Raw genomic sequence first — 27757 nt, 5'->3', positions numbered from 1 at the left:
TTTGATGTGGTGTGGGAAACCTTAGCAAGGATAAAGGTTGATTTTTTTTAATATGGTTATTACTTGAAATGTAAATGTGTGGGATGATAGGCGCAGTGGAAAAATTAAAAATGGAAAAAGCTTGATTATAGCTGCAAAAGGTGGTATGGGCCGACGTCCTCGCGGGGAAAGAGAGGAAGTGGCAGGCGGCGCTTATCTAAGGGGCTCTGCAGAAAAAAAACCAGGGAAGAGGGATGTTGCAGGAAACCAGAGAAAAGTGGGGGCGACTTGTGGCGAGGGGTAGCTGCAGGCTCTCGGGTATGACTGGAGCAGCGACGGGCTGCTGAGCTTGGAGGACGCTGACAGCCTGAGGCGCAGCTGTAGACAAAAAGCCAAAGGACAGGCGGGTTTGTGCAGCTGTGGCAGCGAAGAGGAAGGGCAGCCTGGCAAGGGACGGCCTCTCTGCTGAAGTGAAGGCTGACAAGCTGTGTGCCTGGGGGCTCTGGGAAACAGCCGCAGCAGACGATGGGAAAGGGGGGAAAGATGTGGCGCGTGTCTGACAAGCAAAAAAGGGATGAAGGCGCAAGGCTGCTGGTGAAAAGCTGACGGCGACTTGGAGAGGACACCAGTAGGCTGGTGACTGGAGTAGCTGGTCGAGGTGGCTGGCGAGGGTGATCGAGGCAGTGTAACAGGCGCTGAAGGGAGCCGTTGGGCACGTGAACGGGGTGTGATGCACTGAAGGCCGCTGGAGATGGAGACAGCGGTCCGCTTGCAGCTAAATCTGACTGTTCTGGTCTTGAATGACAATGCTTATGGGATGATCAAATGGAAGCAAAACCATGCAGGCTTTGACAAATTTGGACTTGACTTGTCCAACCCAGACTTGTGGAGTATGCTAGAAGCTATGGAGCTAAAGGGTATCGTGTAACAAAAGCTGACGATTATCTTAAACTCCTACATGAATGCCTCTTTCTATCTCCACCAGGAGTCAAGCTTATTGAGGAGAGCTATGCCGGATGATGGTGTTGTTTGCCTAGACAATGGAATGTACAAGATTTGGTTTGCTCGTTGCTATAAGGCATATGTACCAAACACGCTGCTGCTTGATAATGCATTAGCAACCATGGGAACAGGCTTGATTTATCATCAATAGAGGCAAGAAAATCAGAAATTATACCTTTTGCTTCTGCACTTCGTACATGTGCATGATCCCCTTCTGCGTGAGAGGTGTGACCTCAAGTAGCATAGGCTATTGCATCTTCTGCCAGTGAAGAGCAAAGTAAAGAGGTAGCTGCTGCTGGCGAGCATCGTAAGCAAGGTCGCCTGGTGATATTGGTAGTGGCTGAGCGGCACATGTGGTAGAGGTTGATGGTAAATCTGCGGTTTTGGAAGAACAATTTAGCATGGTTTGGGTCTATGGTCTGTTGTTGCAGACAATCAATGATGTTTATGATGGTGCTTGGCTGACTCAAAGATCTATGTCTTTCAGAGATCAAAGGGCCACAATGTTTTGGTTTTTCTTGGATTTTGGAACCATATGATGATTGGTTTGGTTATGTATACGAGGTGTCTATGTTGGCTTTGATTTTATAGTTTGTTTGATGTTGAGCCTCTGATGCTCTATGATGGCCATGTGTATCTTTCATGTGAATACCATGAGGTGATGTCCCTTGAAGAGCTAACTGTTTTGTTTCCTTGCGGGATTTTGGATGTAACTCTCACAGCCAGACACCCAGTGTGTTCCCAGCTAGACCGCACACGTCACGACAGCTTTGGTGAACCCGACGTGAAACCGCTGGGGTGAGAGTACGTAGAGATGGCTAGCAAAATGGAGCATTTATATGCAGAGATGAAAGAGCTTGAAGAGCGGTTCAGAAAGATTGAAGAAGAAAAGCAAATGCAGGAAGCAGTGGAAATTGCAGTGCAATTGGTATATGACAGGGTCAATATATTTGATGGTTACGATCCAGAAAGCTATCTAAGGTGTTACGAGACAGAGATGAAGAATCAAGGGGTTCCAGAAAACATGATGATTGCATCTTTTGCATACCTTGTAAGTCCTGATTTAAAAGATGAAGTGCTGGAACTAGCAGAGTATCACTCCAAACGATGGAGTGATTTTGCGGATGCACTTGTTTATGCGAGTTCCAGGTATAATGTGAGCTGTGATAGTATTCCAGCAACAATCCGAGCCAATTTAGAAGCTGTTGTTGATGCATGTCTTATGGAGGACAATCAATTGCTATTCAAGGCTGATACAGAGATTGTGGAGGCTGTTTATGCTAAATTGGGACTACAAAAAGCCATTAGTGAGCAACAAGGCCTTCACAGTGCAAAAAGGGATGCTTTGCTACAGCCTCATAAAGATGTAATGGGTGAACTCTGCAAGTATAATCTGTCTTCCTTGTTTGAGGGTGCAGACATACAGGGTCCCATGATCATACCACATGATGTATGTATGCCTATGCTTGAGGAGACACTTGATTCAGAGAGCTTCAGGACAGGTGTTTCGAAGGGTATTCCTCAGGTGTCGTATCATATGTGTGAAGAACAGCAGGAACCAATGCTTCTTGTTGAAAGCATGATTGCAGAGTTTGAAGGTCTAAGACAAGAAGAAGATGCTATCATTACTGCATTCTTATCTGGCTATGATGCTTATAAGCAGGATGATGTACATGAATATGCAGACGGGCCACAAGTATGTGAGATTGATTTAGAGGGGGTGAGTGATATGGGTGATTCCAACAGTGATGTTGCTTCTGAAGCTGGTTGCCAAGGTTCTTTGGATTTGGGTTATTCTGGAATGCTAACAGGGTGTTCCAACAATAAACAGGGTGATGCTATGTCATCAGTGTCAGGGTTACCTTGCAACCACATTTGTGAGCAACAATCTCGAGCTTGGAAGCCTGTTTATGATGATGATTTGGAGAGGGAAATTGAATCTGTCTTTTTGGATCATGCAGGGTTCAATGATATACAGATTCAAGGGTACTTGGGTGAGGGACCCATAGTTCTAAGCCCATCTGCAGACATGTATCAAGAAATACTGGGAGATAACATGCAAGATATGCAAAGTGTGGTCACAGAGCCTCAAGAGGCTGCATATGAGCAACCAAATGGATATAGCTATGGGGGTATGAATGTTCATGATAATCAACATGTGGGATTGCAAGATGATAATGGCTTCAATGCGATTGATCCTGGATTGGATGCAATCTTAGATGATGCATTGGATGATTTCATGGTATATAATAGATCCCCATTAGCTTTGAGCTCTTCTATGCTTGATGCTAGTCAACTGTTGGTTGCAAGTGAGGATGTGCAGGTGTTATGTGAGCTAAATGATTGTGATGAGATTGATTCAGATCTGGAGGCTATTCTTGATGATGCCTTGTTGGACTTTGTATGTGTTGATGCTTTTCCGTCTTTGGATGAGAAGAATGAATGTTTATCAGTGGGTGAGCTGGATCCAAGCACGGTAGATTTGGATGGGATGTTACCAAGTGTGTGTTCCATGCTATTAATGCAGTTGTTACTTGGTGTGGCCATACAATATGTGGTGCAAAGGCTTCAAACATGGCCTGAGGAAATTTTTGAAGCAAATCATTTTGAAGAGCATCCCACTTTGAATGATGAGGGTAATTATGCATATGCAGAGAATCTAAGTGAGGATAGGGCTTCATATGAGCAAAGGATATGGCACATATGCCAAAAGCGATTGGTATTTGATCCAGGTGGGAAAGCAGAATCATTCAGATGTGATTGCTAAGATACAGGACCTGTGTGGCACATACCAGAGGATGTGCAGGTTTAGAGGGGGTGGATGTCGTGCCACAGCACGTCTATGGCGTGAAACCATGCATGTGACGCCATCAAATACAAGTCCAGATGCATGGGTTAAGTGCCATGATGAGTCATTATATGATGCCTGAGTATATATGTTCATATTGTAGATAAGGTTCAATAAGATGAGCTGAGGCTGAGCCAGGTCTCGAAGCCTTTGACAGTGTGGTGTGAATTGTGGAGGATTTTTTTTTATGCTTATGGAGAATTTCGGAGCTAGCAGATATCTTGTACCTTGATAGGACTGGATTTCGCTTGTGATATTAGCACCGAGACAAAGGATTTTATGGTACATAATGGTTGCGGTCTTGATCGTATGCTTTAGATGGCAAAGTTGTATATGCAGTAAGGATACCGAATGAAGCCTTTTGATGTGGTGTGGGAAACCTTAGCAAGGATAAAGGTTGATTTTTTTTAATATGGTTATTACTTGAAATGTAAATGTGTGGGATGATAGGCGCAGTGGAAAAATTAAAAATGGAAAAAGCTTGATTATAGCTGCAAAAGGTGGTATGGGCCGACGTCCTCGCGGGGAAAGAGAGGAAGTGGCAGGCGGCGCTTATCTAAGGGGCTCTGCAGAAAAAAAACCAGGGAAGAGGGATGTTGCAGGAAACCAGAGAAAAGTGGGGGCGACTTGTGGCGAGGGGTAGCTGCAGGCTCTCGGGTATGACTGGAGCAGCGACGGGCTGCTGAGCTTGGAGGACGCTGACAGCCTGAGGCGCAGCTGTAGACAAAAAGCCAAAGGACAGGCGGGTTTGTGCAGCTGTGGCAGCGAAGAGGAAGGGCAGCCTGGCAAGGGACGGCCTCTCTGCTGAAGTGAAGGCTGACAAGCTGTGTGCCTGGGGGCTCTGGGAAACAGCCGCAGCAGACGATGGGAAAGGGGGGAAAGATGTGGCGCGTGTCTGACAAGCAAAAAAGGGATGAAGGCGCAAGGCTGCTGGTGAAAAGCTGACGGCGACTTGGAGAGGACACCAGTAGGCTGGTGACTGGAGTAGCTGGTCGAGGTGGCTGGCGAGGGTGATCGAGGCAGTGTAACAGGCGCTGAAGGGAGCCGTTGGGCACGTGAACGGGGTGTGATGCACTGAAGGCCGCTGGAGATGGAGACAGCGGTCCGCTTGCAGCTAAATCTGACTGTTCTGGTCTTGAATGACAATGCTTATGGGATGATCAAATGGAAGCAAAACCATGCAGGCTTTGACAAATTTGGACTTGACTTGTCCAACCCAGACTTGTGGAGTATGCTAGAAGCTATGGAGCTAAAGGGTATCGTGTAACAAAAGCTGACGATTATCTTAAACTCCTACATGAATGCCTCTTTCTATCTCCACCAGGAGTCAAGCTTATTGAGGAGAGCTATGCCGGATGATGGTGTTGTTTGCCTAGACAATGGAATGTACAAGATTTGGTTTGCTCGTTGCTATAAGGCATATGTACCAAACACGCTGCTGCTTGATAATGCATTAGCAACCATGGGAACAGGCTTGATTTATCATCAATAGAGGCAAGAAAATCAGAAATTATACCTTTTGCTTCTGCACTTCGTACATGTGCATGATCCCCTTCTGCGTGAGAGGTGTGACCTCAAGTAGCATAGGCTATTGCATCTTCTGCCAGTGAAGAGCAAAGTAAAGAGGTAGCTGCTGCTGGCGAGCATCGTAAGCAAGGTCGCCTGGTGATATTGGTAGTGGCTGAGCGGCACATGTGGTAGAGGTTGATGGTAAATCTGCGGTTTTGGAAGAACAATTTAGCATGGTTTGGGTCTATGGTCTGTTGTTGCAGACAATCAATGATGTTTATGATGGTGCTTGGCTGACTCAAAGATCTATGTCTTTCAGAGATCAAAGGGCCACAATGTTTTGGTTTTTCTTGGATTTTGGAACCATATGATGATTGGTTTGGTTATGTATACGAGGTGTCTATGTTGGCTTTGATTTTATAGTTTGTTTGATGTTGAGCCTCTGATGCTCTATGATGGCCATGTGTATCTTTCATGTGAATACCATGAGGTGATGTCCCTTGAAGAGCTAACTGTTTTGTTTCCTTGCGGGATTTTGGATGTAACTCTCACAGCCAGACACCCAGTGTGTTCCCAGCTAGACCGCACACGTCACGACAACGGGCTCTTCCATATCACGAAGTAGCTTCTAAAACCAAGCTACCTCACAAGCTGCCACATCAACACCCCGATACTCTACCTTTGTACTCGATAAGGCAACTATTGGCTTCTTCTTACTACTCTAACTCACATCAGCACTGCAAAATGATAACATAAAACCACTGGTAGATCTCCTGCCAGCAACACTACCAACCTAATCAGCATCTGTGTACCCATGTAGTAGTTGTATCTCTATACTAGCCTCATAGAAAAGTCCATAATCAACTATGCACTTTATGTACCTGAGAATCTATCTAGCCGCGTCCATGTGTGGCTTCCTAGGGGCCTGCATAAAGTGACTCACAAGTCAAACACCATAACTCAAGTCTGGCCTAGTAATGGTGATGTAGATCAAGCTACCCACTATGCGGCTATATGTAGTGGGGTCCTCCAAAAACTCACCTATATCTTTGAAAAGCTTTGTGTTCTACTCCAATGGCATTAAAATAGGCTTACAGACTATCATACCATACTTGGACAACATATCCAAGCCATATTGCCTCTGCAATAACAAAATACGATGAGGCTCACCACCTCTATGCCCAAGAAATACCGTAGCTCACGCAAATCCTTCATCTCAAACTTTTGCTTGAAAAGCCTCTTGACATCATGTATGTCAACATAGCTATCACCATTGATAATCAAGTCATCCACATAGATGACTAACAGCATGATCCCTCTATCTGTCTTTTTTACATAAGGTGAAAAATCTGCATTGGGTATCTAAAATCCAATGGTAACAAGATACTCCCCAATCTTGTTTGACCATGCTCTGGGTGCATGCTTTAACCTATACAAGGCTTTGCATACCTGCACACAAAATCTAGGTGTGAATCACTCTCATAACCTAGTGACTACATCATGTAAACTTCTTCTTACAAATCAGCATGCAAGAAGGCATTCTTTACATCCATTTTATGTAAAAACCAACCCTTTGTTGCAGCCATCGTAATGACAGCTCTCATGGTTGACATTCTTACAACCGGACTGAATCTCTTCATAGTTAATGCCATGAATCTACACATAGCATTTTGCCCACAATTCTTGCCTTATACATGCTCATCACTGAACCGTCAGTGTTATGCTTGACTTTATACACCCACTTACATCCAATTGCCTTCTTTTCCTTAGGCAAAGGCACTAACTCCCATGTTGCATTTGTATCCAATATTGCCATCTCCTCATTCATGGAATCTTCCCATTTCTTATTTCCAAGTGCCTACTCAAATTTCTTATTTCCAAGTGCCTACTCAAAACAAGTGGGCTCTAATTCTTGTATTGCTTTAACCATGTAAGCATAATGATGGGCTGCATATCCATTATGTCTCAACCTGTCAACAGGGTACCTAACCCTGGTAGACCTATGTACACCTAGATCACTGCCAAGTGTCCTTAAAACAACCCTTATTCTCCTTACTCCAAGAGTAACTGCAAATGGAATGCCAAGCTCCTCATCAAGGCCTTACTCAAAGCCGCTAGAGTCACCATCCACATATGAGTGACCTACTCATAGATTAGGCACAAAAGGTTGATCTACCTTTGCCTTCCCTCTATGTGATACATGTGTACCTACATCTATGTTTGTTAAACCTACCTGACTATGGGCTAAAATTGGATCCACTTCTAGAGGTCTCTCCAGGTCCACCAAGCACCTGTGATTGCTACTCTACATGTCATGCAACATTAGCACTTCTAACATCTACATCTTATGTTACCTTCACTGTTGGTGCATACCAGCTACTCGTCTCATCAAAGACATCTTTGCTTACTTGCACCTTACGAATGATAGAGTTATAACATCTATAACCTTTTGTCTCTATAGCATAACTAATGAAGATACATTTCTTTGCCTTTGGATCCAGCTTTGTTCTTGCTTCATTAGGAACATGCACATATGCAATACACCCAAACACTTTTAAGTGAGACACACCCGGTCTTATGTCTGTAAACGTCTTTTTAGGTGTCATATCATGAACAGCTGGAGTGAGTATCCTGTTCATAATGTACACAACAGTTGCTACTACTTTGCCCAAAAATAATGTGGCATATTCTCTTCAGCCACCATTAAGGCATATTCTCTTCAGCCACCACCATTAAGGCATAATGTGGCATATTCTCTTCAGCCACCATTAAGGCATGTGCCACTTCTATAATGTGCTTGTTTTTTCTTTCTACAACACCATTCTGCTGCTGCAGAGTGTACTTGCATGTAAACTACTTCTTAATTCCCTGCTTCCTCTCAGAAAATCGGTAAACTCATTGAAAACATATTCTTCCCCACCATATGATCTCAGACATTTTATTTGCATGCCTTTTTCCTTCTCGACCAAGGCTTTAAATCTTTGAAAGTGAGCAAACACCTCACTTTTCTCTTTTATGAAGTAAACCAATACTTTCCTATTGTGGTCACCAATGAATGTGGCATAACACCTACAACCTACAATTGTTGCAGTCTTGGTCGGTCCCTATACATCTAATGGCATTGCACTGATATACTTTTCATGTGGGAAAGCATGTTTGGCCTACTTACCAAGCTGTCATGCTTCACATACTTTGTGCATACCATTAACCTTAAACTTTATCAAACCTACAACAACATTTTGGACTTGCATAGACTTCAATCGCTTTACATTGACATGACTAATGCGCTTGTGCCCTATGTTAATATCTGGAATGACATTTGTTCCATTCGCAAACATAGATGCCTTTACTTCATGCATGTTCACATCCAAAGTAAACAACCTGCCATTTCTATTACCCTTTGCATCCAAGAGACACTAATTTTTAAAGTCTTCCACAAATCATTCTTGAGGATTAAACCTCACTTGTAGACCTTGCTTAACCATCTATCCAACAGAAACTAGGTTCTTTGTAATATTTGAAACATGAAGTACACCTACTAAGTACTTCATTTTGGCATTTTACATAGACAACAACACTTTACCAACATGCGCAATCGGATACACAATATCATCACTCGTTGATGGACCCAAGGGATTCAACAATGCCCTTGATCTTTAAAGCATACTCATTTATAGACATGCTTTTATTTTCCATAATATATAGCTCTTGTGTTAGCTGCAATTTTACTACCTTTGTGTTGGTTTGGAACAACTGCACCAAGATCTACCACACAACTGGTAAAGTGTTGGCATCCTTGTATATGTCCTATCATCATGTCTGTGATGCTAATTGAAAGCCAATACATGACTTTCCGTGCACCCTACTTTCAATCCTTGAATGTCTTTATGTATGCTGGAGTGGCATTTTCTTTAGACAACTCAGAAGACTCCTCATTGTCTCCTTCAACATAGTCCCAAAATCCTTTATCCCCATAAGGAAATTGGTCATTCTAAACTTCCAGGCATGAAATTTGTTCTTGTCCAGCTTCTCACTGATAATCTGATTGATTTCATCAGAGATATTTTTCTACAACAATAAGAAAACTACAATAGACAATTTCTTTATGCAACCTGTATAACAGAGCAATATCTTCTGTGACTACTACTACAGCGGTACCTTAGCATAACCTATAGGTCACTAGATCTTACCAAAGTTACATGTACATACACTCAATGTCAAAACAATACATGTGCAAACACTGTATGCACTCCCAAAATGCATTACTACACTGCAATAATCAGATTTTGACCAAAGATAGTTCTCAACTAGAACTTTTCGAAATTATTGAAAATAACTTGTAGTGACAGAACGAAGTGCGAAATGTGCATGAAATGTAAATATAGCCATAAATGTTTTTATTACAAAGTATTGCGTACCACATAGGCACCTCCAAGCCTACAAAGACAGCTCCTCAATCAGAGATGTGCATGAAATGTAAATATAGCCATAAATATTTTTGTTTCTGTAGGAGGCTAATGCAACAAGAGTGCATAAATCCAGAGCTGCTTTCATTGGAAAGAGATAAGAAGACAAAGATGGCTATGTCGCTTCTAGCATAGAACTCTTTCAAACAAATCGAGAATTCACAGCATTCTGTAGGTACTGCCGGAAGATAAAACTTGGGAAGTTATTGAATCAGACCTTCAATTGCTTCCCTCTGCACAAGACAAATTACCCACAATCTCAGAAACCACACGGCTTCTTCATAGCACATCAAGCATCTAGGCGGAGACAGGATAGACTAGAAAAAGAGAAACATACTAACTTAGGTAATTCTCAACTCAAAAACGTGGTTCTGAATTCTACAGTCCTAGGTTCAAGAAGTTGATATCCCTTTAAGTCTCATACTCTACCAGTTCTTTAGTTGTATATGGGCTTTTACCTGGTGAGTTCTTGTGTGAGCTTGTGGTACTAGGCGAACTGGATGGTTGTCGAGCCCAGTTTTGATGAAAGCAAGGGATGGGAGCGTAGAGGGATGACATGAATGTGGGGGAAACAAGGGAAGATAACATTGTAAATGGGAAATCAAATTGATGCAACATATTATGGTAACCCAAAAATTTTGAAAAGAAAAATGCCTCAACCAAAAACTAGGTCCATAAATGAATGTGAGTTGTGACGCTTCAAATGATGCTATGTGTCGATAAATTTGCATCAAAACTGAGTGACACTATGCCTCATTATTAACTTTTGATTTTTTAAAAGAAAATCAAAGCGCACTTCGTCTTTGTAGTGACCCTAGGCTTTAAGACTCTTTTAGTGTCATGGAGGCTCATAGGTGACAATGAAACTCATGATTAATTATAATGAAGAATAGTATAAGTGCTAAACCTAGAGCATTAAGTTAATCACACATGATAGCAAGCAGTTTAACATAACTGCAAATAATCACATCATCATAGAGAGAAAGCAATCATGTTTAATTCATGAGAGAAGGCCTCATAAATAGGTTGAGTATAAAGCATCAAATTTTTCATGTATAATGTTAGCTAGCTCCTCAATCAACTCCTACATTCCCTGTAGTGGTTCCCTTCGATTCTCTCATCAAGAGTCAACATAGGTGGTTCTAGGTAAATATGAGGCTCTTTTAAATTGAATAAAGCCAGGATGGTAAGTGTTTCAAATAACTTTAGACCATTGGTATGGATCTTGGGTGTATTTCCCACAAAATGAATGAGTTAATAATGGTTCAAGATAATCCAAGGTAAGACATCATACTAAGCATGATTTCGTGTAATTTAAAGAAGCACTAAAAACGATCATGCAATTAAGACTCGATGTTGTTAGTAGATCTTAGATATCTCAACACAAAGTATGGCCGTGCTTTCTTGAGACAATGTTGATGCGTTCCTTAAGATGGTCAACTTCTATGTAATGAGTCATGAGGACCAAGGAATATTCTACCATTGTGACTAGGCTATTAGAAATAAGTGTGTTTTAGTGAGGCATTTCATCAAGATTTTCCTTTTGATTTTGAAAACTTTAGAATTTTTTCATGAATGCCAACCACATCATCAATCCCTCATAAGTGAGTTTATGATATCATAGGCTGATTCGTTTGAAGTCTTGTAATTGTAGAATGTATACTACTTTGTAATGAGAAAGAGGATACTCTTTTTGCATTCACAAGTAGCTTTAATTAGGACACATGCATCAATTAGAGTCCTTTGATGGACAACATGGTTTCCTTTTGATGGACACTCTTGCCCTTCAAGTAAGGAGGTGATATGTAATGTTTTTACTTTATAACATTTCAAAAATTGATGATCTTTTTACGTGACACATAAAGGCATGTAAGCATCTTGTAGATCTCACAACTAGGCAATGGGTACCCTTGCCCTTCAAAACCAATGAAATATGGCAAGCTTTTTTTTGTATTCTAGTGTAATTTTTGATAGGCACTTCAAAAAAAATTGCAAATATTTTGAGACAAAAATGCTGAAAAACGGGCATGACACGCTCATCGAAAAGCAACTATGCTCAATGCAAAAGGGAAAAGGGAGGTGAACCTATTGATGAGCCTTACAAACAATTAAGGACGATAAGTCTGTCTTGGTTTTTTTTTCTTGGAGCGAATGAAGTAATCCCCCCATGGACCTTCCTCATATGGGACGCTGTAATCTCACCTTTCTTTAATATATTTTCCTGTTTTTACTAAAAAGTAATCCCTTTTTTTTCTAATTGTGCACTACGGATGTTGAATTGTTGATAATGGAGGCACGCGGTGTGGTCCTCTAGCGTGTAAAAGATATTGAAAAAGGGGGTACGAGAGTATGAATGGTGGTACTGTGGGTGGAAAGTGGAAAGTGAAGGGGGTGGAAAAAGCATTTAAAAAAAAAGGAAAAAAAAAAGCTTCAGGTTTGTTTGGATGCAGTACTGCGCCCACATGGCGTAGGACGATTATACAAAGAATTTCAATTGAGAAATGGGATGGTGGATGCAATTTCCAAGTTAATTTGTTAAAAAAAAAAAAGTTAACGAGGTCCTTGAGGAGTATATTTGGCTTGCCTTGTAATTAGTCGTCTGATCGTTGTTCGACCTGGCTCGTTGTGAGGTTTCTTCAGGTGGAGGTAGACTGGCCGGCTGAACCTGTGAGCCTTCCTTTGGATATAATTTCTCCCATCACAACTTACAAAGAATGGCCGGCGCAATTGTTCACGCTGCAGCTGAAGATGCCCAAGCGGAGCAAGCTGCACAAGAGAGCGGTCACGCGGAGACCACACCCCACGACCACGACCACGACCACGATGGTTGCCTGGACCTGCTGCAGCAGCCCTCGCTCCGTAAGATTGATGTCCCTGCCCCTCCCGCTGGTGTCCCTCGTGGCAAGATCCAGATCAGACGAATCCAGAACACCACCAGCCGCCAGGTCACCTTCTGCAAGCGTCGGAATGGGCTCCTCAAGAAAGCCTACGAGCTTTCTGTTCTTTGCGATGCGGAAATCGGCCTCATCATCTTCTCCACCACCGGCAAACTCTTCGAGTTCGCAAGCTACAGGTACGATTCCTACAAATTGAAGCAAACTTCTCATATATTCAACAAGGCGTCTCACTGCCCTGGTGGGACGGGCTTGTAGAACAAAAACCTTCAAATTTCTTTTTTTTTCTTTATAAATAATTCCCCAATTTCCAGATCAAGGTTTTCCACTTTTTAAGAGTTTTCTTTTTGCGTTCAATATATATGTGTTTTTATATATTATATATCTAAATTTATGCCTATACATATACTTATGTACGCACATACATGCATATGTACATACATGCGTATTTATGTATACGGTAAGGATACCAAATCCACCAACCCTCAAAGGAGGAAGATCAAGAGGGATTTTCATTTGAAAGAGGGTGGCAAGGAAAACAAACTAATCATTAGCTAGCTTGGGTTTTCATTTGAAGAGGGTGACCAAGGAAAACTCATTCTTCTTGTAAGGATGATCACAATTTGAAACCTTACCTTCACAAAATCATTAAAAAAGAGGCCAATTTTATCACCTTCTTCGTTGTAGTCATTGTTGTTACCCATGTAAGGATCTTCCATTGGAGTATCTCCCTATTTATCTAGAGGCCTAGCTCTATAGGCCCAACTCTAGAGTTGGTTCTAAAGACCTCTTTATTATTATCCATGTAGATAGGTATCTTCCTATTTATCTAAAGGCATGACGATAAATGTTGAAAAAATCGTTAATAGTATAGTTAGAAACGTCTTGGCAAAACATGTTATTATAAGTTGTGTACTACATTGATGGTGCAAGACCAAAGAGTATGCAAAGGAGCAAAGAAGAGATGCATTGCCACAAGGAGGTGTGCTACACATCCTTGTTCAGCAAGTTAAATTATAGAATAATGGCCATGGAAAGCTCATGAATGCTTCACCTTTATGAGACCATTATTTATACCAATGGCTCTTAAATTTTAGAATAGAAGGACATGTCTACTTGGCAAGGACACCAAAGTAGCCAAAGGGTTGTCAAATAAATAGGAGCATTAAATGTCAATATCAAGTTATAAGTCTTGTGACTTGAAGTTATAGAGTATTGTAATAGCTTCTAGCCAAAGCTAACTAGTCTCTATGCGTTGATCCAATTAACCCAGTCGACTACTAAAGACTTGGTAAGATAATATGAAACTTCAAGAGATTATAACTTTAAGGCTATCCAAACCATAAAATGAGAAAGAATGTACATAAAGGGTATTTATATATGTTGGAGAAACCTCGAAATCCACATATATGTTTTCTTTTTAACATTCATGATATATGGAGTTTTTTAAGGTAAAAATTTCCTTTTCTTCCTCGTTCTAGCTTCCTTGAGTCTTAATAGCATCCACGGATAAACAAAACACATATCTTTAAAATAATCTTCATTGTGTTTATCTAAAAAACTCTTGATCAATTTGGTTTTCATTGTTTGAATACTAATTTTGCATTAATTTTGTCTTGGGGAATAAAAAAGAAATGGTGTTTGTAAGGTTATGTTTTATCTGTGGAAGTGGAAAATAGTGTTTACTCAAGTCACTTTCATTATTGTTTGTCCTCATTTATGGCCATTTCCATTGATATAAGGATTACTTCCATTGCTATGTCCTCATCAAATGCATTATGGGTCTCCATAACCTTTGTAGCTCTATGGTGTCTTTCTATATCATTATTTACTTCTTTGTATTAAGAAATCAAATCATGATAAACTAAACATTTTTGAATCTCAATTCATAGAAATGAATAATACTTCTCTTGAAAGCTTCTCTATAGATCGTCTACAACATCACATGTCTTCTTTCTTATCGAGTTTTTATACCAGAAGTTAATAATTTATTGTGATTAAAGAAATAACCTCTTTTGTAAAAGAAGGTATTAATTTATTGTGATTAATTCTCTATAGATCGCCTACGACATCACATCTTCTTCTTTATCCAGTTTTTGTAGAAGAAGTTATTAATTTATTGTGATTAACGAAATAAAAAAAATATCAAAGAGATTTATTACCACATTAACCTAGTTTCTAAGGATGCACAATTTTTTGGGATTCATTGTGATAAGTGGGCTTCATTGGTGGATACTAGGATGGTCCATTCTTGCATAATTTAGCTATCATGTATATGTCATGCTAACGCCAAGTTATTTTGTATGGGGTTAACATCTCAATGCTAGCTACTTCTTCTTTTACTGATTCACTCTTTTCTCATTCTTTATACAAGCGTTTCTCACCATAGGAGAACTATAAAACTAGTACTCATTGCTCACTTCAAGATATTCAAGGATGGATTGACCTAAGTTATAGTCGAGTGTGTGCAATGTGTCATTGGCTCATGTGAACGCATGTGCTAGTGCCATGTGTCATTGTCTTCTTCTATAGATAATGAATCTATTCCTTTTATTATTTCTTTTGCTATGTAAGTGGTTCCTTATGTTTAGATTTTTTCCTTTCACTTAAGCTATATACAATGAGTGCCTCCATTCGGTCTCACACATAGCTTCTCTCAACTTTCGATGCTTAGTGCTTTCTAATGTTTAGGTTTGTTCCTTGCACTCAAGGTATACACAATGGGAGGGTTTTCTCTCCCATTGGCTCTAATAAAATTTATCTCTTCTTTTTGAATTACTCCTACTCACTCAAAGTTCTTCTATCTTAGTATATAATCTCCACTCATTTCCATGGCTTCATTTCTTTCTTTTTTTTGGGACCAAATATATATATATATCACAAGATAATTATATCAAAATAAATCCCTGATGCCATCTATTTATTCCTAGTTTCCACATCTCTATTCTTGATTGTTTAGCAACTTGCATAGCAAATTCCATGTCTCATCTTTATTTACAAAAGAAGATTTCTCCCAAGATATTTTATAATCCAGCAAAACACAAGCCTGCATTAAAGCCTTTGTGGTGCATCCTCTTGGAGTCTTCTTTTCCAACACATCTCCTTTGCCTGACCAAATCTTTATAGTGGGTCTAGTCTCTATTGGATTTTCTATAAAAGCCACAATAGTGTATTTCATATGCTTCTCTTTCAAGTACCATTGTCTAGTCTTGGGACCAAACATTAGCTGTTTAGGCTTCACATCCAATGATACCTACAATCATAATACCTCCAGGCTAGTTTTCCTAGTATGCCAAAGGGTTTTCCAGGCAGATCAGCAGTCACTTCATGCCACTCTGAACTCTCTAAATCAACAGTTCAAGACCATCAATTTTTATGTTGTTTACACAGATTACATATCTACACATACATATATATACATTTATACATTAGACCTGTAACATCCAGTATTTTTTGAAACACCACACAATTCTTAGAAGTCTATATTTCCCACAGGCAGGAGGCCCTGATGATGGTAAAAAGAACTTCTATTCCCTCATCAACAATAAACCATTTACCTAGTAGCCAATCCCCCCATTGTGTTTGAATTTCCAATCCATGTGGTACCCATTTCATTAATTTTTTCCATGCACCTTTGATGGTTGGGTAACTCCAAAAAGCATGCTTACCATCATCTAAAGCAGATTTACATCTAGGACAACAACCACTAGTTATGTTCTTCTGTGTTAGCTTTGCTTCAATAGGTAGAGCCCATGTGTAAACTCTCCATAAAAACACGTAGAATTTAACACGAATTTGACTCTCCCATAGTTGTTTCCACCTCCTTTTCTAGCAGTCTGAGCTCCAACTTACTTTCCATATTCTATTGCAATATTCGACATTCCAATCCTCTCTCGTTAGCATTGCATACAGGACCCTAGTTGAGACATTCACCAATTTAATCCCATTAATCCAAGCCCAATCTTTGATCCAATAGAACTCATCAAAAGAAATAGAGACCCAACCCTCTTGAATCAGAGTCAACACTTGTTCCATTAAGTCTCTTTCTCTTGTAGTCATATTCTTGTTGCAATTGTTCTAACTCTTTTCAGCACACTTCAGTCACATCTCAACAATCAACTAGTTTTGTCAATCCCCTGTTATTCAACCTCTTAGTAGAGAGAGTATCTAGAAGACCCAATGGTGGGTGAAACCTGTGAGACCACCATAAGTTCAAAGTGAGTAATGAGTTTCTTGATGCCCTATATTTTCCATCCCAATTCATTAGCCTCAAAATCTCTTTCCAGTTACTACACATCCTCTTACACAGGGAAGAAGTTGTAACCTTTAAAGGGGCATAAGAGAACAGTTTATCTTTCCAGCTCATATCTAGCCAGCTACCTTTATGTAAGACCAAGGAAGCGTCTACCAGTTCTCTTGTCATGATAGTTCATGTTTCAACCTGAATAAGACATTTTGAAAGAAGTTTAGTCATCCTTGCCATGGTCAGAGTAGGTAAGATCACAATGCCCATCCCCCCTTCACTACTTGGCATGTCTAATTTATCCCAAGCCAACCAAGCTAAAGCTTTAAAATTACCATTGTCATTTCTCCACAAAAGGTCCCTTATAGGGCTCAGGATCCTTTTCACCGACTTTTGCTAAATTCTAACACTGGGCATAAAAACATTACATACGCATTCAACACTGTATTGCAAATGACTGCTTTGTCATGGAAGGCATTCTGACTCCTTCCCACTTTTTCATCTTTATTAAGAATCTATCCAAAGCTCAATTAACTAGTTGTTTATTTGTGACTTTAACCCTAATTGAAACCCCCAGGTGTCTTACAATCTATTCTCTTTTAACAACCTCACAATCCCATCTTTGCAAGTCAAAAGCATTATCTTCAACCAGGCCAATGATCCTAGATTGTTGTAAATTACATCTGGAGCTAGATGCCTCTATAAAATCTTGAATAATGCTTAAAGCCTATCTCAAGTTCTCATTGTCAGCTTTCAAAAATAGTAAAGAGTCATTAGCAAAACATCCGATTATTAACTACTCACTGTATCTTGGTTTTAAGCCAGTAATAATACCTCATGAGCATGCATTTTCTAGGGCCACATTTAACGGGTCTGAAGCAATAGCAAACAGAAGATGGACCAAGGGACAAACCTGCCTAACAAATCTATTAATGGGAAAACCTCCAACCACTCTTCCATTCAATAGAACCTTAGAGAAGCTTTCCCTAGTGAGAGTATATATATATGAGGCCATTCTGGGTCAAAATTTTGGGTCCAAATCGTAACTTCTCCATCACTCTAGCCACAAAAGAACAATGAGTTCTATCATAGGTTTTTTTCCAAATCTAGCTGAAACATAACACATTTTTGTTGAGTCTTCTAAGCAATATCTTTTCCTTTTCATAGTAGAAAAAATATTATCATAAATTAACCTTCCCTTAATAAACCCACATTGCTCTTAGACATTACCTTTTGTATCATCTAGGTGATTTTGATAACAATGACCTTAGCTAATATTTTATATATCACTGTTAGCAAAGCGATTGGTCTCCAATGCCCAAACTTGTTGCAAAGAAACTTGTTTAGGTATCAGTTTCACCAGGCCTTCCTTGAAGTCTTTATCCAAATCTTCAGTCTTAAAAGCCCTGTTGCATGCTTCCCACACAATCTCCTTTAGGGAAGGCTAGAATGATATAAAAAAACTCAATTGTCAGCCCATCTCAGCCAGGGGCCTTATCTCTTCCCAATTTCAAAAGTGTCATCCAACACTTATCAATATCCAATTCTCTCAAGCTAAATAGCTTTATCAGGCTCCACTTGTTCTCAAGCCAATTAGATTTATTAAGCTCCACACTATCATTAATCAACTCAATCAGCTTGTTCTTAGCTTGAACTCTCCTAGTAGATTGGTCTTCATCAAGACTTAGGATAGAGCCAAGAAACTTATCTTATACATGTCTCTCTAGCACACGCGACTTGACTTAGACTCTTGTATGTGTCTCTCTAGTACACGCGACTTGACTTAGGCTCTTATGCATCTCTCTAGCACATGTGACTTGGACTGAAAGCAAGTGTGAGATAACGGGACTCATAGCTCTCTAGTGTTGAGAACTAGGTGAATTCACATGTCATAGGAATAATTTTGTATTGTTTATAAAACTTTGCAGTTGTCGATGACTCAGGATAGGATTATGGTGATGATATGTAGGTGCTAGGGTTCTTCAAAACTGTATCTAAATCATATCTTCAAATGTTACATGATAGTGCTCACAGGTATTATAACTGATAATAGTCAAAGGTGATACGATCCATGTGGATGTCTTCATTGAGATAAAAAATGAAGGGGTTTTTTCATGCGATTGGTAGATCAACATGATAGTGAGGCTAAGAAAGTACTTTGTTGCAATAAATCCGAGTTTGGTATATCTTTCTATAAGAGTAAAGAGGACTATGTGTTGGTTGGAAGCGAGGGAAGTTGTAAATTATTAAGAGACTAAGGTTATGTAAAAGGGGAAGAGAAGGGTGTGTGTGTGAAGGGACTTATTGTCCACTAGCTCATCTATTTAAAGGTGGAGCTAGAAGGCTTTTTAGTATGGAGCAAGAAGCCTAGTTGTATGTGAGCAATTTAATAAGCAAGATATTTTCTTGTATTTTGTGTCTCTCTCCTCCACATAGTTGATCTAGCATGAGCACCACGAATTTTAACATGGTATCTAGAGCTTGGCAAGAGTAGGTCACTTTTGTGGTGTAGAATAGGTCAATTTTCTTATCTTTTTCCTTGTGGAGCTAAACCTCCTGGTAGTGGAGGCCCTCCAGCAACTTGTGGAGGCAAGAACTCGTGGAATGTTCAACTAAGAACTTGTAGAGGAGTCCCGGGTGCACACATTCGTACAGCCAATTAGCCAAATTATCTTCTCTTCGTCGGCATTCCAACTGGTTCAACTCGACGCTGTAGCTGATGCCGTCCAACAATACGCCGTGTATATGCGATTGTAGGGCTGCATTGGCTTAGGGATTTTGAAGCCCATAGCCTTAGGAGTCTACAACTTAAATTTAAGCCCTAATGGTCGCTCGACGCAGTTGCTACAGGAGAAAAACCAGGACTCTCCTCTTGAAATCCATTGAAGCTCACCATTAAAGCTTCAAAATCAAGTTTTTTCTTGCTCTAATTTTCACTTCTTTGCTCTAATCACCTAAGTGCTCTTGTGAGGGGTTGTTGCTGATCCAAATTTTTTTTTTGAAGCGGTGGCCATACACCATAAGGTATTCATGAGCCTCATTCTCATCAAGTTCCATCATCAACATCATCTTCAAGTGCACAAAGCTTTTCAAAGTGTGCTTATAAGCACTAATAGTGTTGCTTAACACTAATAGTGGTCATAACCACTAAAGGAGGAGATCTTTAACACTAAGGAGACTCTTCTTCATCAACATTGGAGGTCGAGCACACACCATAAGTGCCACATTATAAGTCTTCATTGTTAACCCGCTTCTATGCTTACCTTGGCAACACTATTAGTGCTTATAAGCACACTTTGAAAAGTTGAGCAAAATCAGTGGTTTAAAGTTGGGCACATGTGCACTACGTGCTCATCTTTAATGTTTTTAATCAACAAAATCAACAAAATCAGTTTTTTTTAGTGGTTTAAAGTTGGGTACATGTACACTACGTGCTCATCTTTAATGTTTTTGTGTATCACCCTTGAGGCTCTTGTTTGTAAGAGGCATAGGCTTGTCATAAGCCATATGCTCTCATTTTTCAAGCCCAAGGCATGTTATTCCGCTACATATTCAACATTTTCATCTTCTAAGATGAGTTGTAAGGTTGAGCATAGCATAACTAAGTGCTCTACCTTGTTGTTTGTCATGTTTTTAAGCATCTCTTGGCATTGTCTTTGTAAGAGGCATAGGCAACATTATGAGCCATGCCCTCACCTTCTTGAGCCAAGAATGATGTACCTTATTGATTTGATTATTTACCGCAACCACTTACTCACTTTCATTAAGCTTGTACCTTCAAACCCTAATGGGTATCATGTAACCAACATGCACAAAAGCTTTTGTTGTAATTAAGGAGTAGACATTGCCCTTGACCAATCTATAAGGCAAGTGGTAAGACCCTTCCTTTTCCTTTCCCATATAAAGCTACCTCATAACCATTACTCTAAGGAATTTCCTCATTGCCCATGGAGGAGGTATGGTATGCAGAAAAGCATCAAGCATGCTGAAGGAACATCTATGTGCAAACCACGTAAGCAAGGGTGAGAGCCTTGTTTTGATCATTGTGTGAGAATAATCAAGGTGGAAAGCATGTGGAAGCAATGGCGTGTATGTCTAAAGCATGCCAACTACAAGAGGTCAAGAAAGCACAAAGAGTGGGGTGCACCATCATTAAGGTGTACATCTTCATTGTCGACATCAACTAAAGACTTAGATGGCTTCATTGTATTAGCCTCTAAGGATCTAGGAACATAGTTGTAAGTCCTAGATAACCACACCACCATTCTTGTAAGCCTAATGTTATAAAGGCAATCTTTTTCGTATGTCCAATACCACCTATTCCAAACACTTTCATAGTTGGTATTGAGGGGGGTATTAAGAGACTAAGGTTATGTAAAAGGGGAAGAGAAGGGTGTGTGTGTGAAGGGACTTAAGGTCCACTAGCTCATCCATTTAAAGGTGGAGCTAGAAGGCATTGTCAAAAAAGATACATTTTTCACTATTCTCTTTCTCCTTTGGTACATATGGATGGATAATTGATATGCTTCACTGAAGAGACCTTTGGATCTTGAGCTTTATATGAGTTGTAGGAGATGCTGACCAGTGAAGTTTTAAAATTCCAAGTAAAGTATATAGTGGTGAATTTCCTGAATCAAGATAATGGTATGTTATTTGTGTCTCTAAGAGTCTTAGTGTCCACATCCATACTGAATTGTTTTGCAATTATCTTTCAGAGAAGTCTACTAATTCCTTTAATGCATTTGGTACTGTAAGTTCATGAATTTCTTCATCATTTGAGAGTACATCTAACTTCATAACCACGCACGAAAATTCAACACTATAGGATGTAGGTTGTGGGTTTTCAGTAAATTTTGTGGATTTTTCAAGAATATATTTGTTAACATCACCTTGCTAACATGGGAAAATTTTGTGGATTTTTCAAGAATATATTTGTTAACATAACCTTGCTAACATGGGGGAACAATACATACATAGCCATGGAGTACACTTGTACACATGAGCATGAGCATGGAGTAGGAGGCATGGATTGAGAACAACATGAAAGATACAAGCATAACAACATAACATCATAGTGTATTCCTTATCCATGTATCACCTATTGTGTGTATAAGAATCATGTTCGTATAATAGTCATAGTCATGTCATGTTATATCATATCATATCATATCCAATTTTCATACAAGAGGGGCTTTATATAGCCATTTAACCATGTGACTCTTGGGATATCTATGTAACTGTTGGGCTACCCATGTGACTATTGGGCTCCCATAACCTCCACAAGATCTTAACATATCTCTAGCTCTCTTGTAAACCACTTCTAGATATGACAATTTGTAATAACCAAATCCCACAACTCATTAGCCTAAGCTAATTTTACTAATGCCATGAGGTATTCACACCCAAGATAATGCCAATAATGTGAGGGGGTGTACACACCCGTCAATACCTCTCTTCTCCTTTGTTTAGTTGGGAGTGTACTATCTCTTCTAAATGCCAAGTACATCATGAAAATTTGTGAATAAGTGGCTTGCATAAGGTACAATGCAAGTCATTTCAAGCTATATAATATATCATGTAGAATCACAAAAATTGATGGTAGACCAAGGAGATTGTTGGAAGATGATTTTTACCAATCTGATGAAGAGTTCACAAGTATATAGTGATGAACAATCTCGTCCATGAACACTCAAGTGTGCTAACATTTGTGTTGATGTAGCCACCTTATTTTGCTCCATGTATCCAAGAAGTTAGCTTTATCTTTGGAAGTCCACAAAGTGAGTCCTCCCTTAGGTCTTGAATTTACAACATCCAACAAGTAATTGCATTGTATAAATACATCATTTTCTTATGCTTTTAATATTTCCATTTTAGTTCATTTTGTTCCTTTTCCTTAGAGGGGATCTTAGTGAAATTTTTACTTGTACCTCATGTCTTCTCACTTATGCTTTTAATATTTCCATTTTAGTTCATTTTGTTCCTTTTCCTTAGAGGGGATCTTGGTGAACCTTTTACTTGTACCTCATGTCTTCTCACTAGGTCTTACAAACGTCTCGTCAGGTATCTCACTGAGCTTTTCCCTTCGACTTTCATGCCTCTTTATCTGAGACTTATAAGTGACTCAGTAGGGATCTTTAGCTGCGCTTTCTCTGGTTCTCATGTCTTCTCACTAGGTCTTACAGGCGACTCGATAGTATCCTCAGGATAAGACTCTTTCCCTAGCCCTCATGTCTTGTTTTTTGAGTATTAATATCGGTTGAGACCTCACTAGGCTTTCTTCGGTCCTCAGTGGGTCTTATAAGCGACTTGGTAGTATCCCAGCTAAGCGTCTCCTTCATCCTCGAGACCTCGCTAGGCTTTCTTCGTTCTTCAGTGGGTCTTACAAGCGACTTGGTAGTATCCCAGCTAAGCGTCTCCTTGATCCTCGGTTGGCAGCTTGTCGGGCTTCCTCTGGATCTCATGTCTTCTCACTCACTAGGTCTTACAGACATCTCGGTAGTATCCTAGCTAAGTGTGTCCTCAACATGATCGAGAACTCGTTGGGATTCCTCTAGACTTCATGCCTTCTCACTACTGGGACTTATAGGCATCTCAGTAGTATCCCAGCTAAGCGTCTCGCTGACTCTCTCATGCTTCATTCTTTCAATATTATTATCATTTTTTCATTGATACCATATTTTAAGACAATACTTTAAAAATTTACCAAGTATTTACCATTCAAGCTCATTAGATCATCCACCTCGAGTTTCCCATGATGGTGAAGGATACTTTTCACGTACTCCATGTAGTTGGCATAGATGAGGTGGACTATCGAAGCCAACATGTCATATGTGTGCTTCTTTTTATTTTCATTTTGTGTTTGATTTGATCTAAGCCCTTGCACCTAGTGTACCACACTAGCACAAGACCAAGTGTGCTCCCAATAAGTAGAGCTTGGTGCAATGCCAAGGTTCTTGTTGTTCACACACAAGGTTGCTTGATCTTAACTTTGGTGTTAATTTAAAAGAAAACCTCTTGATTATGTGTATTTTCCGTGCATGGAAAGGCATTATTCCAAGGTGTCTAAGAAATCATGATAGTTGTATCATCCTCATTGGCATGAGGGTCATCATGGAGTAGCCCATGTGCATCATCGGCCATGGCTACATCTACATTAAAGAGCACATCATCATTATCCTCAACACGAGGAATAGCATGAAGTAGCCCATGTGCATCATTGGCCATGGCTACATAAAAAATAATTACGTTCTCAATAAGACGAGGGGGATAGTTTTTTTAAGAATTATTACACCATGGAAATAAATCAAATGCTCATGTAATGAGGACAAACTATGTCAAAGAGTAGTGATCTGCAAATTCTATTGGAGTTTATTCAAATACTTTTTGGATTATGCAATTCAATTTTTTTTATTTTTCTTAAATTTACGTTGATAATTAGCAAGCCATAGCTCTGAGTGTAGTAAACCCATCAGGCTTCTTCACATCATTGAACATGGGAGACTTTAACTCTCTTCTCAAAGGGCTTAAAGAGACTACTCAGCTAGATCAATGTACTCGATAGTGAGGAGATGGGCATAAATGTAGGGCACATCGTCATAGTGTATGACAGTCACACAAGAGGATGATAGCATATCGCAAAGGTGTGTAAGTGTGCGTGCTGCTAGTTACAACATTATGTCAGGGTAAAACTCGTGGTTTAAGTGACCAACGCGAGGACTGGTATGAATGAATTGACAGAGAAGATACTGAGGGGTTCTTCGGTTCCAATGGAGATAAATTCGCAAAGCTGTGTGAGAGCGCGTCAATTTGTCGCTCCTCTTCACAATCTGTTGCTCTCCATCCGGACAAGATTTTCTTAATCTTGCTGCTTTGATGAGGGCTAGATGATGGGAGAAGATCATCCAAGCTTGCTCCAAGCTTTCTAAGGAGCCCATGGAGGGCACTGCTGGCAGAGGACAGGTTACACTACAGGCTACCATTGTTCTGACTACATCATTATGGTCATCACACTACTGAGAGGTGCGAGTCTCTCTCGATCACCACCACCACCATGTTGCTCTTTATTCTTGCCCTTGTCTCCTAATAGAGTGGGAGATAGTGGGGGGCGATGGACTGTAGTCGGTTGTAGGTGAGGTGGGAAATGGAGAGGGCACCTGATGTAGCAAGGTGTCCAATGGAAGGCTTGCTCCGTGTAGACATAAGGGGAGAAATCCCTCCCATGTAGGAGCCACAGTGCCTAGTCTTTCAACAACGATCACATTCATTGACTCTCCAAAACCCTAGAAGTAGTAGCAGACCTCTCTTCTGTGATTCCTCTCTCTCTCTCTCTCTAGAGGACCTACGTGGACAAAGTCGTTCTAAAGAAATGGAGTTTTGTTTCATCGTTAGCATCATTATCATTACAATCATTATCATTAGCATGCATGCAGCCTATTATCATAGAGGACCTACGTGGACAAAGTCGTTCTAAAGAAATGGAGTTTTGTTTCATCATTATAATCATTATCATTAGCATGCAGCTTTACAATCATTATCATTAGCATGCAGCTGATCATCATAGACATCCTCTCTCTCCATACAAAAAACAATATTAAACCATAAAATTAAGAAGAGTCCTCACTCTCTTATCAATCTTATACTTTTTCGTGTTCTCTCTTACACACTCTATGATCAAAATAATATCGATATCTTTTTCTTTCTCATGATTCTAGTACTCAATATGATCTAGAAATCTAGAAAGAATCATGCATGCTACAATCATCTTCGGTCATTAGATTCTTGTATTTGCGAGAGGAAATATAAGAAATTAGCTCATAATTTAAGGTAAGATAGTGTGGTTCATTAAAAAGTAGAGAAGTTAACTTATATACAAATGGATAAGATTAGTAATGGATGTTTTGCACTTTCTCTATTTGTCGAAAATGCACTTATATCTTTAATTATCTCTCTACTCTTTATAAAATAGAGACATTGAAGCATATATAAATGGATATGATCAGTGATGGATGTTTCACACTTATTATATATCCAAAACACACTCATATCTTAATCTAGCACTCTCCTCTTTATTCTTTATAAAGTAAAAGTCAATATTAGATAATTTGGAAAAAATCTCATATTTTGGGAATCAATTACTCCATATAGTTTTGGCTATATCTTAAACATACCAACTCCAAATTTATCGGAGATCATAGATTTAGATTCTACTCTTCAAGATCTTTCTAATGATATGTCACATGGGGGGGTTTTGACAAACTGTTAGACAAGTTCACCATGATTCCATTTTTCAAACGAGAATGGGAATTTTTCCAAATTATCTAATATAGTGTTGTAATTATCTCGAGGGACATTATCGCGTGTATCCTAGTGTCATTACACGGGCTTATAATATTGCAATTTACTTTATAATCAATGGATAATGCCAAATAATCTTCTCATCATAAAGCCTAGTTCCAACTATTTATCATAGGGATTTTTTTTGTTAAAGTAAATGCTTGATCCATATTATTGTGAAATGTGAACACATATTAGTAACTTGACCCTTAATGTGATAGACTCCATAAGATTACCCACATTTGACTTCAAAATTAGTCCAAATGTTCACCATATCCTAGGAAAATACCTTTACCACTTGGGATATGATGTCATTGGTTCAACTTCTAACCTATTTTAGTAAATTATTAACTCTATTTAGTTCTGGGATGTAATATTTGTATCTTTTTTAAATCGTCTAGTTAATCATACAGTCATATGTATTATAGTGGGTCTTATAAATTGATTTAATCAATCTTACCTAGAAAGGTTTGATCTCAATTCAAGCCTTTCACTCTAAGAAAATTCTTATAATGCATTATGTCACATGTTTCCTTCACAAGTAATTGTATATGATTGATTTCAATGGAAGAATGAGTATACTTTGACTACATTCAAATAAACATATTTAACCAATATTACCTATAAAAGTTAAATTTCAATTTAAGTCTTACACTCTAATCAAATTCCTATAATGCATGATGTCATAAATGAGTTGTGTATGATTTACTTCAATGAAATAATGATTATACTTTGACTATATTCAAAGGATTATATTTGACTACATTCAAATGAGAATACCCTGATGTAGCAAGGGTAAATTACATTAGTATATCATAATAAGTAACAATTGATATCCTTTTCTTCACACATACTCTCCACTAGGGATATCATTTACTTTGAAGCATCCACTTAAAAATTTTCAAATTACATGTATTTTTCTCATTTTTGTATGATAAATTTTAATTCAATCTTTAGATCCCCAATTATATGTATTTTAAGGATAAATTTCAATTCAATCATTAGATCCGAAATTCATTATCATGCATTTATCATGTGTATCACCTTACATTAGTAATCATTTTTTCAAATAAACTAATACACTTGTGTGCATGGCCACATCACACACTTTGAATAGTTAACCAAATGACTTGGTTGTATTTCAAATTTGAATTTGTATGCTATATGGCAATAATGTTGTAGACCTTTACTTAAATTATATGGAAATAATATTATAGACATTTACTTGAATTATTTTGAGGTTAAAAAAATAGTCAACTAACTTAAGATGGAATTTATTTCAAAATAAAACTATTTACACTCAAGTAATAATATATTTTAAAAATTCTCTCTTGTAAATCAAAACATATCAATATAATCAAGATAATCAAAACATCTTGATAGTGAAATATTGTTTTGCATGTACATAGCAATTGGATAAAAACATTCGGCGGTGGGATATAATTGGTTAAGATTTTCTAGGAAGCCAGTCCACTCTAGAATA

At 39.0% G+C, this 27757-nt stretch overlaps 1 protein-coding gene across 6 annotated transcripts in view; it reads left to right on the top strand.

The window, feature by feature from the left end:
• The first annotated feature begins 12238 nt into the window (after positions 1-12238).
• LOC147633149 (MADS-box transcription factor 23-like) overlaps positions 12239-27757 on the top strand; it is a 92471-nt gene continuing 76952 nt past the window's right edge. For 3 of the 6 annotated variants that reach the window (XM_086806170.1, XM_086806173.1, XM_086806174.1), the window contains exon 1: positions 12239-12877. In XM_086806170.1, coding sequence (XP_086662296.1) covers positions 12519-12877 — 359 coding nt within the window. In that variant the 5' untranslated portion in view covers positions 12239-12518. The remainder of the gene's footprint in view (positions 12878-27757) is intronic. The other 3 variants (XM_086806171.1, XM_086806176.1, XM_086806172.1) reach the window with 2 other exon arrangements.

This window comes from Cibotium barometz, chromosome 12 (assembly GCF_041138505.1).
Source record: "Cibotium barometz isolate CiBa-2024 chromosome 12, ASM4113850v1, whole genome shotgun sequence".
Taxonomy (NCBI): Eukaryota; Viridiplantae; Streptophyta; class Polypodiopsida; order Cyatheales; family Cibotiaceae; genus Cibotium; species Cibotium barometz.
This window is presented reverse-complemented; position numbering and strand designations above follow the sequence as displayed.